Genomic DNA, 13,231 nt, shown 5'->3' on the forward strand with positions numbered 1-13,231 from the left:
CCCCCTACCCTTCCTCCTCCAACCAGAAGACCCTCCTTTGCACTCTGTGTGTTTCCTAGATCTGCTGTAACAAAGTGCCACAGATTGCATGGCTTAAGACAACAGAAATTTATTGCTTCATAGTTCTGGAGTCTAGAAATCTGAGATCAAGGGATTGGTAGGGTTGGTTTCTTCTAAGGTCTCCCTCTTTGGCTTGTACGATGGGGGGACCCAAAAAATCCCAGGTTATCTTCTGGGGGGGTGGGCCCCTTCTAGTATAGGCTTCTACAGCTAGATGAGTGTTCTAGGAACCCATCTGTATCAGTATATCAGCTGGCGTTGCTGTGAGAGGCTGTGTTTGGCTTCAATGAATTTTTTTTGAAGACTCTTACAACACATTTATTTGCCCATTTCATGATGGGTGATTTAGAAGTGCACCGGCCCACACCACACAGAGTGTTCAGCAGTTTTTGACCAAAAATGGCATGACCCCTGTGCCCCACCGTCCTTATTCACCTGATCTTGCCCCAAGAGACTTTTTTTTGTTTCCCAGATGAAAAAAAGTGCTCAAAGAGAAACATTTTGCCATGTGGAAGAGATGAAAGAAACAAACGAAAAACAGCAGAAGCATTAAAAGACATCAACATTGACGAATTCAAAAACTGTTTTGAGCAGGAGGAAAAATGTCTCAATAGGTGTATTGCATCAAAGGGACAGTGCTTTGAAGGGGACTGAAGTTTAAATGTGTAAGAATAAACTCACAACTTTTTAATAAATAAATTCCATTTTGGGGTGTCCCCCTTCATAGTTGCCTGTCTTCTCCCCATCCTGTCTGCCCTATCTAAATGCCTGTCTCTGTGTCCAAATTGAATGGGGAGGTTTCATTCAATGAGGGATCCAAACAGAGTCCCTATGGGACTCTAGTCATATTGGAGGATCGCCACCCTAATGACCTCACTTGACTTGATTTCCTGTAGACTACCTCTGACTAAAGTCACACACTGTGTTAGTGGGAGTTAGAACTCTAGCATATCGATTTCTCTGAGGGGTGAAGAGCGCACATTTCAATCCATAAGAGACTCCCATGGCATCTTATGTTTCTGGTGAATGCCCCTTGTTCTCTCCTCCCTGGAATGCTCACTCCTTGTGGGGGCAGAGCCTGGATATGACTTGTGCGCATTTTCTGGTCAGGCCTACACCTTGTCACACCCATCCACACTGGGGTGAATGAGCAGTAAACACAGATGCTTATGGACCACTGCCATCACGGCAGGTCTGCGTGTATAGCACGCGGCCCCAGAAACACATGTGGGCAGGTGATGTGGCTGCCACTGCAGGCAGGTCTGGTTGGTGGAAAGACCCTGCCAACTTCTAGAAAAAAATCTTCACCATCAGGACCTGAAATGTCATTCCTGACAAACAATGCTCCACGTGAGTGAGCCCTCTGTGATTCCTGATTTCTAACACACGAAGCACTGGTGTTTGCAGGGGCAGGAGCCACTACAGGTGGAGATGGAAGAGGAAGGGAAGCCGAGAGGGGAGGGGGGGTACCTGCTTTGACTAGCAATGGCTTACCCTTCCCAAATGCATTGTTTAGTTGCTTGCGTTCATTTGTAGAAACCAGCAATCAGAAAGCACCAGGTACCTGCCTCTTCTCCCTGTCCCACGTCACTTTTCTTTGCTTCCGTATTGGCTTACAGCTCCTCCTTCAGTTGTCATTCAGCATTTGTTTACTTCATGGAGCTAACACGCCCTGTTACAACCATTTCAGGATGGATGCTAAAGTGATGTTCGGATAGTAAAGGTGGACTTCATTCAATGAGCTTTCATCACAGGCAATTTATGTTGATCTCCTGACCATACACGTCAGTTCCAATATCTCCCCGAAGAGACTTCCTGAGCTGCACTGCGTCGGGTGTCAAGGGCTTTTCCCACCGCTCTGAGGGAGGTTAGACTGAGGGATTGGGATGCCTCTGGCCAGGACCTCAGCTGGCATTCTTTTTTGCTCCTGGAGCTTTGTTTTCAATGTCAGCAGCACAATACAAAAGCTCAACAGAGGACCAGTCCATTGTTAGAAATGAGGGGTGCTGGTCTGTCCATCTTTCTTCCTTATTCGCCCTCCAGAATCAACGCTATGCCCTGTGCATTCAAATGGTGGAACCTGCGGGGTGTTTCCATACAAGCTCCAGATGCCAGCAGATCCACGTCCTGAGTAGAGGCACACGGAATCTCTGGTGTTCCCCCCTGACAAATCCGTCTTTCCGCCCTGACCTGTGGAGTCCATCCACTGCAGGTCTTCTAAAGCAGCCCTGACAGCCTTTGTGCATTTAATTTTTACAAGGCAAGTAGGAAGTTTTCTTTGGGCCAAATGGCACACCAACAGAATAAAATTTCCATGACTTGCATTTGAACCATCACCTTGACCTCTGACTTGTTACTGTGCTCTGGACACCCACTTACTGCCCTGCTGTCCAGGAAGACTTTGCACAGGGCCTGCCTCGGGAATTCTGGCCCTTAGCTCTGGGTCTGGCATCAAGAAGGCCTGTGAGCATGTGGCCCTCACCCTGTTTCTGGGCCTGGGCACAATGCTGCCCACCCCGTGAGGAATGTGGACGGGCGCCAGAGTCAGGGGAGGTCGGTGATCTGGCCTCCACGCTGCACCCTTGGTGGCCTCAGAAGGTCACACACACCCAGATAAACACCAAGGACCCCTGTCTGAGCCTTACTGTTAACAGGAAAATTAACACTGAAGAACAAATGCAATTTTTTTCTCTTCAAAAATATATGAGCATACATCTCCACATTAATAGATGTAAAGAAAAGTCTAGAAGAACATAAATCAAATGACTGAAATACTTGCATTTGGGAAGTGGTGACAGAGACTCCTCTGAGCCCAACTGGGCCCTGTCCTGGGGCATGTCCTCCAAAAGCCCTCAGATTCTTTAACAAGAATCTTGTCAACTATGGGAGGCCCACATCCCCACCCTCAATTACCCTTGTTATCTGGCCAGGGTCCGCATCCTCCTCCATTGCCGGGGGGATGCCTGAGCCCCATGATCTTTCTCAGTTAGATGTCCCCCTTACCCCGGTCTCCACGCTTCCTCTGACTGGCTTTCCACCCACTGATGCCACCCTCTCTGCTCCCTGGCCACAAACCCCCACTTTTCTTGTCTGTTCCAACCTCTCTCCGCTCCAGCAAACCTCACTGCAGGGCGCCCACACCTACAGCGGTGTCTCTGAGCAAAGCCAGGCTCCCTGCCTCAACATGTGTCCTGGATAATTATTTCCTTATCAGTCGCATCATCTATGATTTTCAAACCCTAATTTACACATCTTCATAATGCTAATGTTGGCATTTTCCACATAGATCAGTGTTACTATTTTTTAAAACAGCTTCCTTGAGGTATAATACACATGCCATGAAATGCGCCTCTGGAAGTGCACAGCTCGACAAGTGTTAGCACTTTTGCAGAGTTGCGCAACCATCGCCATGATCCAGTTTTAGAAAAATTCCCATCTCCCCTGAAAGTGCCCTTGTGTTACTTGCAATCTGCCTTCGCTCCCATTTCTACTTCCAGCTACCGATGATCTGTTTTCTTTTTGAGTGACTTCGTCTTCTCAGGAAATTTCACAGACAGCAATGCCCCTTATCCAAGGGGACTGACTGCATACTAAGGCCCACGGGAGATGCCTGAACCTGCAGATAGTATAGAAATCTATATATTGTTTTTTAATATATATATATATGCCTCCTATGACAAAATATAATATTGCTGATGATACCTCTCTATCGTCTCTGTCAGGATCTTCACTGGAGGCTCTTATAGCAACCCGGTCACTTCCCATGTGTGAAAGGATCCGGGTCACCTCTTTGAATGGACCTGGGCAGCCCTGCCTCGCCTTTGGGCACTCCGCGGGTAGCCCTACTGCCTCTGGGAGTCCTTCTCTGCTTCTCCTTGCTGACTGCCCACGGGACATACACTCCCAGCTCCTCTCTCTCCTTTCCCTCCTACATTTGTTTCTTTGTTTTGTTTTAGTTTCTAGATGTGTGACTCTACTGCTGTCTCCCCTAGATCAGCTACAATTACAAAAACAGCAGTAGCAGGTACCTAGGACTTGATAATACTCAAGGAGCTTCCCCTCGATTCTCACCAAGAGTCAATCCCGTGATGTGGGCAGGGGAGGAGAGTTGACTCTCTCTCTCTCTCTCTTTTAAGAAAATACAGTGGAAAGCTCAGTGACTGCCCAATATCATATAGTCATAAAGTATGGGACCAGGAAGGGGCCACAGTCCCGCGCGCGGTACAGGTACACAAGTACGTGATGATGTTTAAGGCGAATGCTATTCAATATGTTAAAATTAAAACAAAGTTGTGGGGGGAGCAGTAACAACTGATAGCAGGCCTGTAAAATTTGTTCAAACAATGGACGTGGGACATTAACAACCTCTGAGCCTGGGAGGAGTTTTCTGGCTCACTGGAAGTGTTCTAAATACCTTATATATTCAGTATTTAAAAAGGCACTCAGATCTTGATTTTGAGATGTAGATAGAGTTGGACTGTAGATGTAGATATAGTTTTAGGGTGAAGAGATTCTGTTAACGGATGATTTGCAAAAATATTTCTTTAACATAGTATTTTGAATTTTATCAGTTGAATATCTGTCTATGTAGTCCTATGACCTTGTCCAAAATCTTGCCCTAAACTAAATTAAAAGAGCAGATACTATTTAATGGTGAAATATTGGTACTAGGTTAACATTTGCAAAAAAAATATTTCTCAGAAAGGAACATGCTTGGAATTCAATGTGAATGAATCAATTAATTGCTATGTTTATTCCAAAGCTTTTATTTTGGAGTCCTGGATCACAAGATGACATGTTTAATGTTTACAACAGATATTAGAAATTGAGATTTTTTTATTTCTACTATTTTAGAGTAAAATTGTAGATAATGTTCCAAACCATCATCAAAAAAGGCAGGGCGAATTTTTATGTATATAAACTGTACATAAAAACAAGGCACTATACATTTTGGGGAGACATCAAGGTAGAAAGGTGAATTCGCACAAATTCCGAGCCAGGAAGTGCACATTTTCTGTTCCTTTTAGCACCGGAAGCAGCACTCAGAACAAGTGAGACCTAATGCTGGAGAGCCACTTCTGAACACGGTGACTATCCGTAGTGGGGGCAGAGCTAATGCCACAGAAACAACCCCATCTACCTTTTAACATTATTTTGACATCCCCCAAAATCTTAACAGTGAATGAATACATATCGCTTTGTTAAATACATATTGGATTTATATGGTGTTTATATAAATATATATATTTTAGAATCCACAAACTATCAAAATAACACTTTATAAAGAGAACTGCTTAAAAAAAATAGGCAACGCTTAGCTGGAGCAGGAGGGCAGTGCTGCGGCTGCTGCGGAGGAGCGGCCGCCGAGGCGCCCCTGGGGGGGGGGGGCTCTCACTGACATGGCCTGCTGAATCGCGGAAAGAGTTCCTGTAGAGTTCTCTTAAACATTTACAGAATACACAGCTCCAGGACAAGCAGTAGAGCTGATGACTTCAGGTTTTGAAAACTCTGATTAAAAAATATTTTTAAAAATACCAGTCCAAAAAATATCCATTTTCCTGGTCCAACGGTACTGAAAGTGACAGCCGAGGTTCCGCCAGCTTGTCCGAGCTCAGAACAGACCTTTCGCTTTCTTCAGGTTCACCTGCTTCCAGGCGGGCAGTGCACTGTACTCCTCTCTCGTCATGTCTAGTGCAAACTGGAGGGTTCAGGAGAGAAGCTCAGCGGCCGAGTAAGAAGACCCACACCCGCCCAGCGTGTGGTTTAGTTGGTATACCATCTGAGGAAACACTTACCTCGAAGTCTTCATCAGTGAGATAAATCTCAAGCTTTAGAGGGTCAACGCCCTCGGGCAGTGGCCTGGCGAGGAGATCAGCCAGTGGGTAAATGGTTTTACAGAGCTTGGCTAGCACGTCTTCCACAAGGGTGATCTGATTTGAGACTTCCGTATCCTAGAGAAGAGGAGGGGCAGAAAGAACCGTGTCTCACACCCGAACACACTCTGCCATGTGCCTGCAAGCACACAGCCCTGTGCAGTCTGCAGCCCGCAGCCCGGGCCCAGGGACGCTCCCTCAGGGGGAACAGGGCTCTCCAGTGGGAAGGAGTTGCTCAGAGCTCCCTGTGCTCCCCACGGCGGTAGCTACCGTCTCACCCCTAACTGTTCCACAAGTCCTGCCTCTGGGCTACCTCAGAAGGAAAGGTTAGGGACTACCCTATGAGGGAATTATTACATAAGATTATTAAATTTGAAGTCTAAGCACCAGAAACATCCAAATAATGATGTCAGTATAACAATATTTAAAAACAGAAAATTCATCTAGAATATGCCAGGGTTGAATCAAGAATTTTCTTAAAAAATCACTGTGTGCCTTTTATTTTAAATCTTTTTAAAAAAATATAGTTTATTGATTATGCTATTACAGTTGTCCCATTTCCTCCCCTTCACTCCCCTCCACCCTGCACACCCTCTCCCACCACATTCCCCCACTTTAGTTCATGTCCATGAGTCATAAGTTTTGTAGCTTCTACCTTTCCCATACTATTCTTACCCCCCCCCTATTTTCTACCTACCATCTATGCTACTTATTCTCTGTACCTTTTCCCCCTTTTGTGCCTTTTAATTTATTCAGGTAAACTGTCTTCCTCTGTTAAAGGGAATCCCAGATTGACTGCCTTCCTAGTGGGCGGGTGGGGGGATGAATGGCCAGCAGGGCAGCGATATCCAGTATATAGACGAGCTGTCAGGACGTGGGGTTCGGAGCTGGCCTGAGACCCGGGGCGGGCTGCTTCCTCTTTGTGTGCCTCAGCTCCTTCACCGGTAAAATGGGGATAATAATACGATGACTCTTAATGGACTGTGGTGAAAATTGATGGAGAAATCGATGTAAAGTGCTTGGAGCAGTGCCTGGTGCAGAGCTAGCTCTCAGTGAATGTTCATTATTATTACAACTTGTCGACGTGGGAAGCCAGCTGCTCACTGGCCGAAAGCCCGAGGGCCTGCACAGGACAGTGAACAGCCCATTGCCAGCCCCAGTGATGGAGAGTGACATGATTTACGGCCTTGAACTTAGACCGCAGCGACAGTGCTCCTATTCCCCGGAGTTCTGTAGTCCTGTGGATCACATATTTATCTATCGAGAACAGAGCCCCCTCACTGACGATGTTGGATGGCAGGCTGCCTGAGCCCTCCCTGTGCCCGTGAAGTCCGTTCGGCCGCAGAGGGGTAGGACTGGCGGTGATGCTCGCACTCGGAAACAGGCTCCCTCTGTTGTTAAGTGGCAGTGAACTCTTCTTTAAACTTATCAGACTTCCTATAAAATGCGTTCATGCCTCTCCACCCCCTCTCCACTCACTAAAAGCAGCCCTCCTACACAGGGAGAAAACCAAAACGTACAGACCTACAGACCTGTTACTCACCAAACCAAAAACACTCTCGGAACTGCTGTTCCTAGCAACGTGAAAAACCCATAAATCAAGAAATTCTATGTAGTTGCAGGAAGCTTCCTATTTTTCTGTGCAGTTGGAAATGATAACATTCTAGTTCATAATATTTTTGGCAACAATGATTCTGATAAATGCCTCATGGTAATACCAGGTAGTCTCATAAAGGAATATTAATGAGTTAGTGAGCAGTGCCTTATCAGGAGTGATTCATAACATTCATTCACTGAGTTACCCTCACAGGCTAATTCGTCACGGAGTTATCTGTGTCTCCCTTAACACAGGCCCATGCCTGAAACACGAGGACTCTGCTGTGCCTCATGTGGGCCTTGAGAGTGAAGCGGCAGTGGCTTTTATTTATGAATATTTTCAAAGTCATGAAATTCACCTTTGCTTTTTGGTTTTTGGGCCTGAGTACTATGTGTAGAAAATTACCAAAATACTTTAATTGATTTCTCCTTCCTTAGACTTTTCCTCTTCCTATGCTAATTCTACATAGGCTTGTCAATAACACGTCATAAATGAAAAGACATGTTCGCATGCTGAAAATGCAATTCCCTCGGGAAAGTCCACCCATGGTCCAGAAGGAGCGGAGCCCCCTTCCGAGGGACGACAGTGTGCTCACCGTTTCTGTGATCTCGGCGATGTCCTCTCTGTGCTCCCAGCTGGGAAACATGTTCGTGAATGTCAGGGGCTCCAGGCCCGCGTGGATCAGGTAAGATTTAGGCGGCGGCTTCTTGATACTTTTTCCTGCGGTTACACGGAAGGGGAGTGAGTGTCAGCAGGCCCAGACCCGGAGACCCTGTCTGCCTCTGACTTCCCTCGAAACCTTTCCTCTCTGCTCGGATCTCCTGACTGCGTGCTTAAAGTGGAAGTTACGCGTAGTTCTAAACAACGCATGGGAGATGTTTACATAATGTTCACTTTAGGCATACGACTCTGCACAAAACTGCATGTAATGCACCTGACTCTATACTTTCTGAACCTGACAAAGTGTGTCTGGGGCCTGGGGCGGCAGGAAGCCTCTCTCGGCGGGCAGGATGCGTCCCTCCTTCCGCACTCACCGGCAGATGTATTCCTCATGCAGCGTTAAGCTCAAAGAGAACTAAACAGCTAAGGCGGCATTTTATAAGCTACTGTATCTTGAACATTTGGTGGGGAGTTTGGAAAGTTATTTTATTACTAAACAGATTTTCAAGAACAGAATGCATTGTATACCTAGTGACCGTAAACTAATCAATAAAACCTTTAAAATTCAGATAAGAAATGAATTACTGGCATCGTCAGTTTACACAGAAGCTCATAAATTTTAGGTGGACAGCATAGTAAAAAAACCATGAACTGACTACAGATCTTTCCTTTTCGGTATCTTGCCAAAAATGAGTGGTTGGCCATTGGCTTTCCTACCTGTGGGGAGCTCTCCACGCCCCCACTGTGGACACTGTGCACATGCAGCCTCTCCCCAGGGAGATTAATCCTGAGTGCAGAGGGTTTTAACCAGTCCAGGGTGTTCTACAACATATGCAACCCTCAACAACATGGGGTTTTAGGGGCACCAGCACCCTATGCAGTCAAAAATCTATGCATAACTTTGGACTCCCCCCAGAACTTAGTCATACATTGGTATCCACAGAGTATTGATTCCAGGACAACCCCCCACCCCCGACAGATACCAACATCCGTGGATGCCCAAGTCCCCTGTGCAGAGTGTGTAGAACAATGCACACAGTCAGCCCTCCACTCCACACCCGCAGACTCCCGCCTGCAGACTGAAAATACTTGTTGATCGCAGTTGGCTGAATCCCTGGATATGAAACCCACGGATATGGAGGGCTGACTGTATATTTACTGAAAAAAATCTGTGTACAGCTGGACTCACGCAGCTCAAACCTTGTTGTTCAAGGGTCAGCGGTTCAAGGGACAGCTTTCAACCTCCAGGGTAACAAATTAAATGGCTTTATAATAGAAAAAAGAAAAATGAAATCTTATTCATGCTGGCAGCTGGCAATACACTAATCTGAAAATTAATAATCCTGAAAAGTCAAAGAGAACATTGGTTTTGTCACTGTCTGCCAGGCTGCGTTGAGGCTGGCTGTACGGCTGGGCAGGGTCTCTGACCAAGTCTGAAGAGAGCCGCTGGCGCCAGCTTCTGAAGGGACGCCGGTCGTTGCTGTACTGGGGGGTTCAGGGCCGCCTGTCAGCCCAGCCCTGCAGATGCCTCACCCCGGCAGTACTGGAGCACGGTCTCCATGGCGCTCTTTCGGTCGGAGGCCCAGCGAATGCGGGCGGAACCGGTGATCTTGTTCTCGATGGGCCACCAGCCTTGCCAGAGGTACACCTCATGGTGATTGTCAACCAGGAAGAGCGCTGTGAGGGCGAGGACAGACCAGACAATCAAGCCTCTTCATGGATGCCGCCCGTCTCCCCAAATCTAACTGGTGCCTTCCCCCCTGGCTGCCTTCGTCGGGGGCAGAATCCTGCAGCACTTAAATCCAGGGGCAAAGGGAGGGTCCTTCAAACATTAAATTAGGAAAGAGAGAGGAGGTGCCAATGATGTGGGCCTCCTTCCTTCCCTCTCCTCATCTCCTCACCTCTCCTCCAGGTTCCTCTCCCGTGGCCCTTCCTCAACCACGCATCCTCAGGGTGCTGAGTGCAGGGGCAAGTATCTCTAAAATGTGTGAAAAACTGGAGAGTCTTCATGCTCGCCCTACACCTCCCTGACATTCAAGCCCGTGTATGAATGCTTTGCCAGTGGTGTGAAGTCCATGGCTCTTTTAGAGAAAAGTGGGCTCTAAAAATCATGCTCCTTACCTTATCTCATCATCAAACAAGCAGCCTACTCTTACTCCACGTGGTAAAGGGGTTCTCACTTTAGCTCAGCTTGCCCTGGGTCCTAGCACACATTTCAGCATTCTGTAAAAACCACACACTTGAAAAGCCAAGTGGAGGTTAATAACATCCTGAGCCATAGAATGAGCAGGGTGGGTAGCAGCCTCCCTTTTTAAGATACTTGCTAATATAGCCCACGGTATGACCTGTGTGCCAATTGTGCTTTTACGGTGGTGACCTAGGCTGCCAGTGACAGGTGAGGTTCTGGCTGTGGCTCCAGGCTCTTGCTGAGGGAGAGGGGTGGCCATCCCCTTAGGCTGAGTCCAGGGAGGGGAGGAGGGTCTGTACACACAGCCCTGTCTCCAGGGACTGTGACTGGCCCAACCAGAGCAAGAGCACACAGGTTCTGTCTTCAGGTGGTGGTCCAGGGGAAGCAGGCCCGACCTTGGGATTAGAAGACCCGGGCAAGGCCATGGCTCAGCTGTGCAGCCTTGGTACAGTGGGTACTGTCCTTTGCCTAATTCCGCAGATACTCGCAATGCCCTGCTTCTTGGCCACTTGCTTTCCCAGGCTCCCTTGCAGCTGGGGTGGCTCTGTGACGGAGCTCTGGCCAGAGGGATGCAGGTGAAAGTCTGCTGGGGGCTTCAGGGAAAGCTTTTGCTTTATCTGATGAAAGGGAGAGACAAGGCTATCACTGGCCTTTCCCCTACCCCCTTCTTCTGTCTTGAATGAAAATAGGATGGCGGGACCAGGGCAGACAACTGTGGACCACAATGCAGAACGACTGAGGGAAGGCTGGGGCAGCGACAGACACGCCAGGCCTGACACTGCTGTGCTCAACTCACTCCTATCAGATGCGCTAGGGTGACTTAAGTCACTGAGCCTCAGTTTCTTCTAATGTGAGGCTGACGCCCCTTTTCTTCTGGGATAGGTGTGAAGATTAAATGCGATAATATTTTAAAAAATGTTCTGGCAGTGTATTTGACAAATAAAAACTGCCTAATGAATGCACAAGGGAAATAAAAAGGTTTTTTGGATGGTGTATCTTCTGCCACTCAGCCCGACCTCTATCCTCAGGGGCCGTACCTGGCTGTGGTGCACTGTACAGGTCTTCCTGCAGGAAGGGCATGGCATTGACCACTGAGGGGTCCCGGGCAGGGTACATGAACTCTGTGGCTGAGAAATCCCCAGAGGAACTGCTGAGGATGAACAGGCGGGGTGTGAAGTTAAAATTTCCAGGATCTTGGAAAGAAAAGAGAACAAAGTTAAAAACAAAATATGCACCAAAGGAAATTTCAGAGGGATTGGAAAACTCATACAAAACAAGAAATAATCAAATAAGTAGTATTAAAAATAGGTAGTGTTTATCTGAACTTGGAGGCAGGGAAGTCCTTTTTAATCATAATTGCAAAAGAAGTAATCAAATGAGAAGAGATTTATGCACTGACAACATAGAAATAAAAATTACATTGCAAAAAACCCCCAAAAACCCAAACAAACAAAAACCCAAAACCAACAAAGAAAATGAAAAGGTAAGTGAAAAAATGGGAAATAAGGAAACTTGCTAATGTCTCTAGTATATCAAGGAATATAGTGAAAAGATGAATATCTCAGTAAGAAATGTGCAATAAAGCACAAATAAAACATTCATCAAAGTAGAAATACAAATATCTCTAATATAATTTTTACACAAATAAAAAATTAATGTCAAAAGCGTTTAACGATACTCCTAATTTTAAGCCATTGATTGGGAATGGTCCTTAGGTAGCATTTTCCCCAGCAGCACTGGCAAAGTGGGGAAGGTGACGTGCTGACTCTGTGACCAGGCTGGGAAATGCACACCTTTGTATCCTGCTGGGGAGGATGAACCTCGTGCCAGTGTTCTGTTGGTACACTTGGCGATTTGGCTATGAACTATAAGATTTGTATTAGTTGAACAGAGCAGTTCCATATCTAGGAATTTACCTTACCTAGGAATGGATGCAGATCATTATTTTAAAAATTGTTCACAACTGCATCACTATAGAATAGAAAAAAATGGAAATATCTCATGTCTCCAACTATCAGAGCGAGGTTATATAGAAAATGTCATATATTATAGAACATTCATGGAATACCCTACAGCTATTAAAGTCTAAATGTTAACAACTTGCAGAGTTGTCCATGATAAATTAAAGGAAAACCACAGGTTATAAAACCATATGTATAATGCTATCCAAATTTTATTTTTAAAAATATATGTACGTATAACATAGAGCAATGTTAATTCTGGTTATCTTTGAGAGATGTGGTTATAAGTGACTTTTCTTTTTTAACTTCTCTGTATTTTTAAACACTCTCCATCATAGTGTTGACTATGTGAAAGAACGATGTAAAATTATAAAAATGCAGAGGATGTGTAACAGAGGTGCTGTGTGTCCACTGCACCGCTGTCCGACTTGGGAAAGTCGACTCGCCTCTCTGTGCTTCAGTTCCTCCTCAGCAGGAGACGCCGAGTGTCAGATCGTAAGAATTAAATGAGTTAATGTCTTTCAGGTGCTTAGTGTCTGAATCATACTGGCTGACTAGCTGCTTAATAATTGTTAGCTTTTCTTCTTATGTCAATCTGCATTTAAGTCGATCTTTACGCATTGAGTATGTTGTGCATTTAAATACAAACTGATACACTCTCTAAGTGAAACTCCACTCCTTGCCTGCGCCCGGGAAGCTGGCCGCACTGAAAGCACCTTGTTCCACAGGTTCACACTGTGTTGTTGCTTATCTGGTTTCCTAGAATCTTCTCTCTCCCTCCCTCCTCTCAAGCCATAGCTGCCTCCAGCTCCATGTAAACACCTTGTCTCTGTGGAGCTGGGTCTGATTTTTCCTTGTGGTAGTAATGTTTTTTTCTTCCTTTTTAACTTTC

The 13,231-nt window shown here is 46.2% G+C and overlaps 1 protein-coding gene across 9 annotated transcripts in view; it reads right to left on the reverse strand.

The window, feature by feature from the left end:
• Positions 1-4,786: 4,786 nt before the first annotated feature.
• SVIL (supervillin) overlaps positions 4,787-13,231 on the reverse strand; it is a 213,392-nt gene continuing 204,947 nt past the window's right edge. For all 9 annotated transcript variants that reach the window (XM_036022710.1, XM_036022716.1, XM_028508244.2 and 6 more), the window contains 5 exons: positions 11,416-11,571; positions 9,724-9,867; positions 8,126-8,250; positions 5,856-6,011; positions 4,787-5,758 (listed from right to left, as the gene is read on the reverse strand). In XM_036022710.1, coding sequence (XP_035878603.1) covers positions 5,672-5,758; positions 5,856-6,011; positions 8,126-8,250; positions 9,724-9,867; positions 11,416-11,571 — 668 coding nt within the window. In that variant the 3' untranslated portion in view covers positions 4,787-5,671. The remainder of the gene's footprint in view (positions 5,759-5,855; positions 6,012-8,125; positions 8,251-9,723; positions 9,868-11,415; positions 11,572-13,231) is intronic.

This window comes from Phyllostomus discolor, chromosome 1, assembly GCF_004126475.2.
Source record: "Phyllostomus discolor isolate MPI-MPIP mPhyDis1 chromosome 1, mPhyDis1.pri.v3, whole genome shotgun sequence".
In the NCBI taxonomy this organism is placed as follows: domain Eukaryota; kingdom Metazoa; phylum Chordata; class Mammalia; order Chiroptera; family Phyllostomidae; genus Phyllostomus; species Phyllostomus discolor.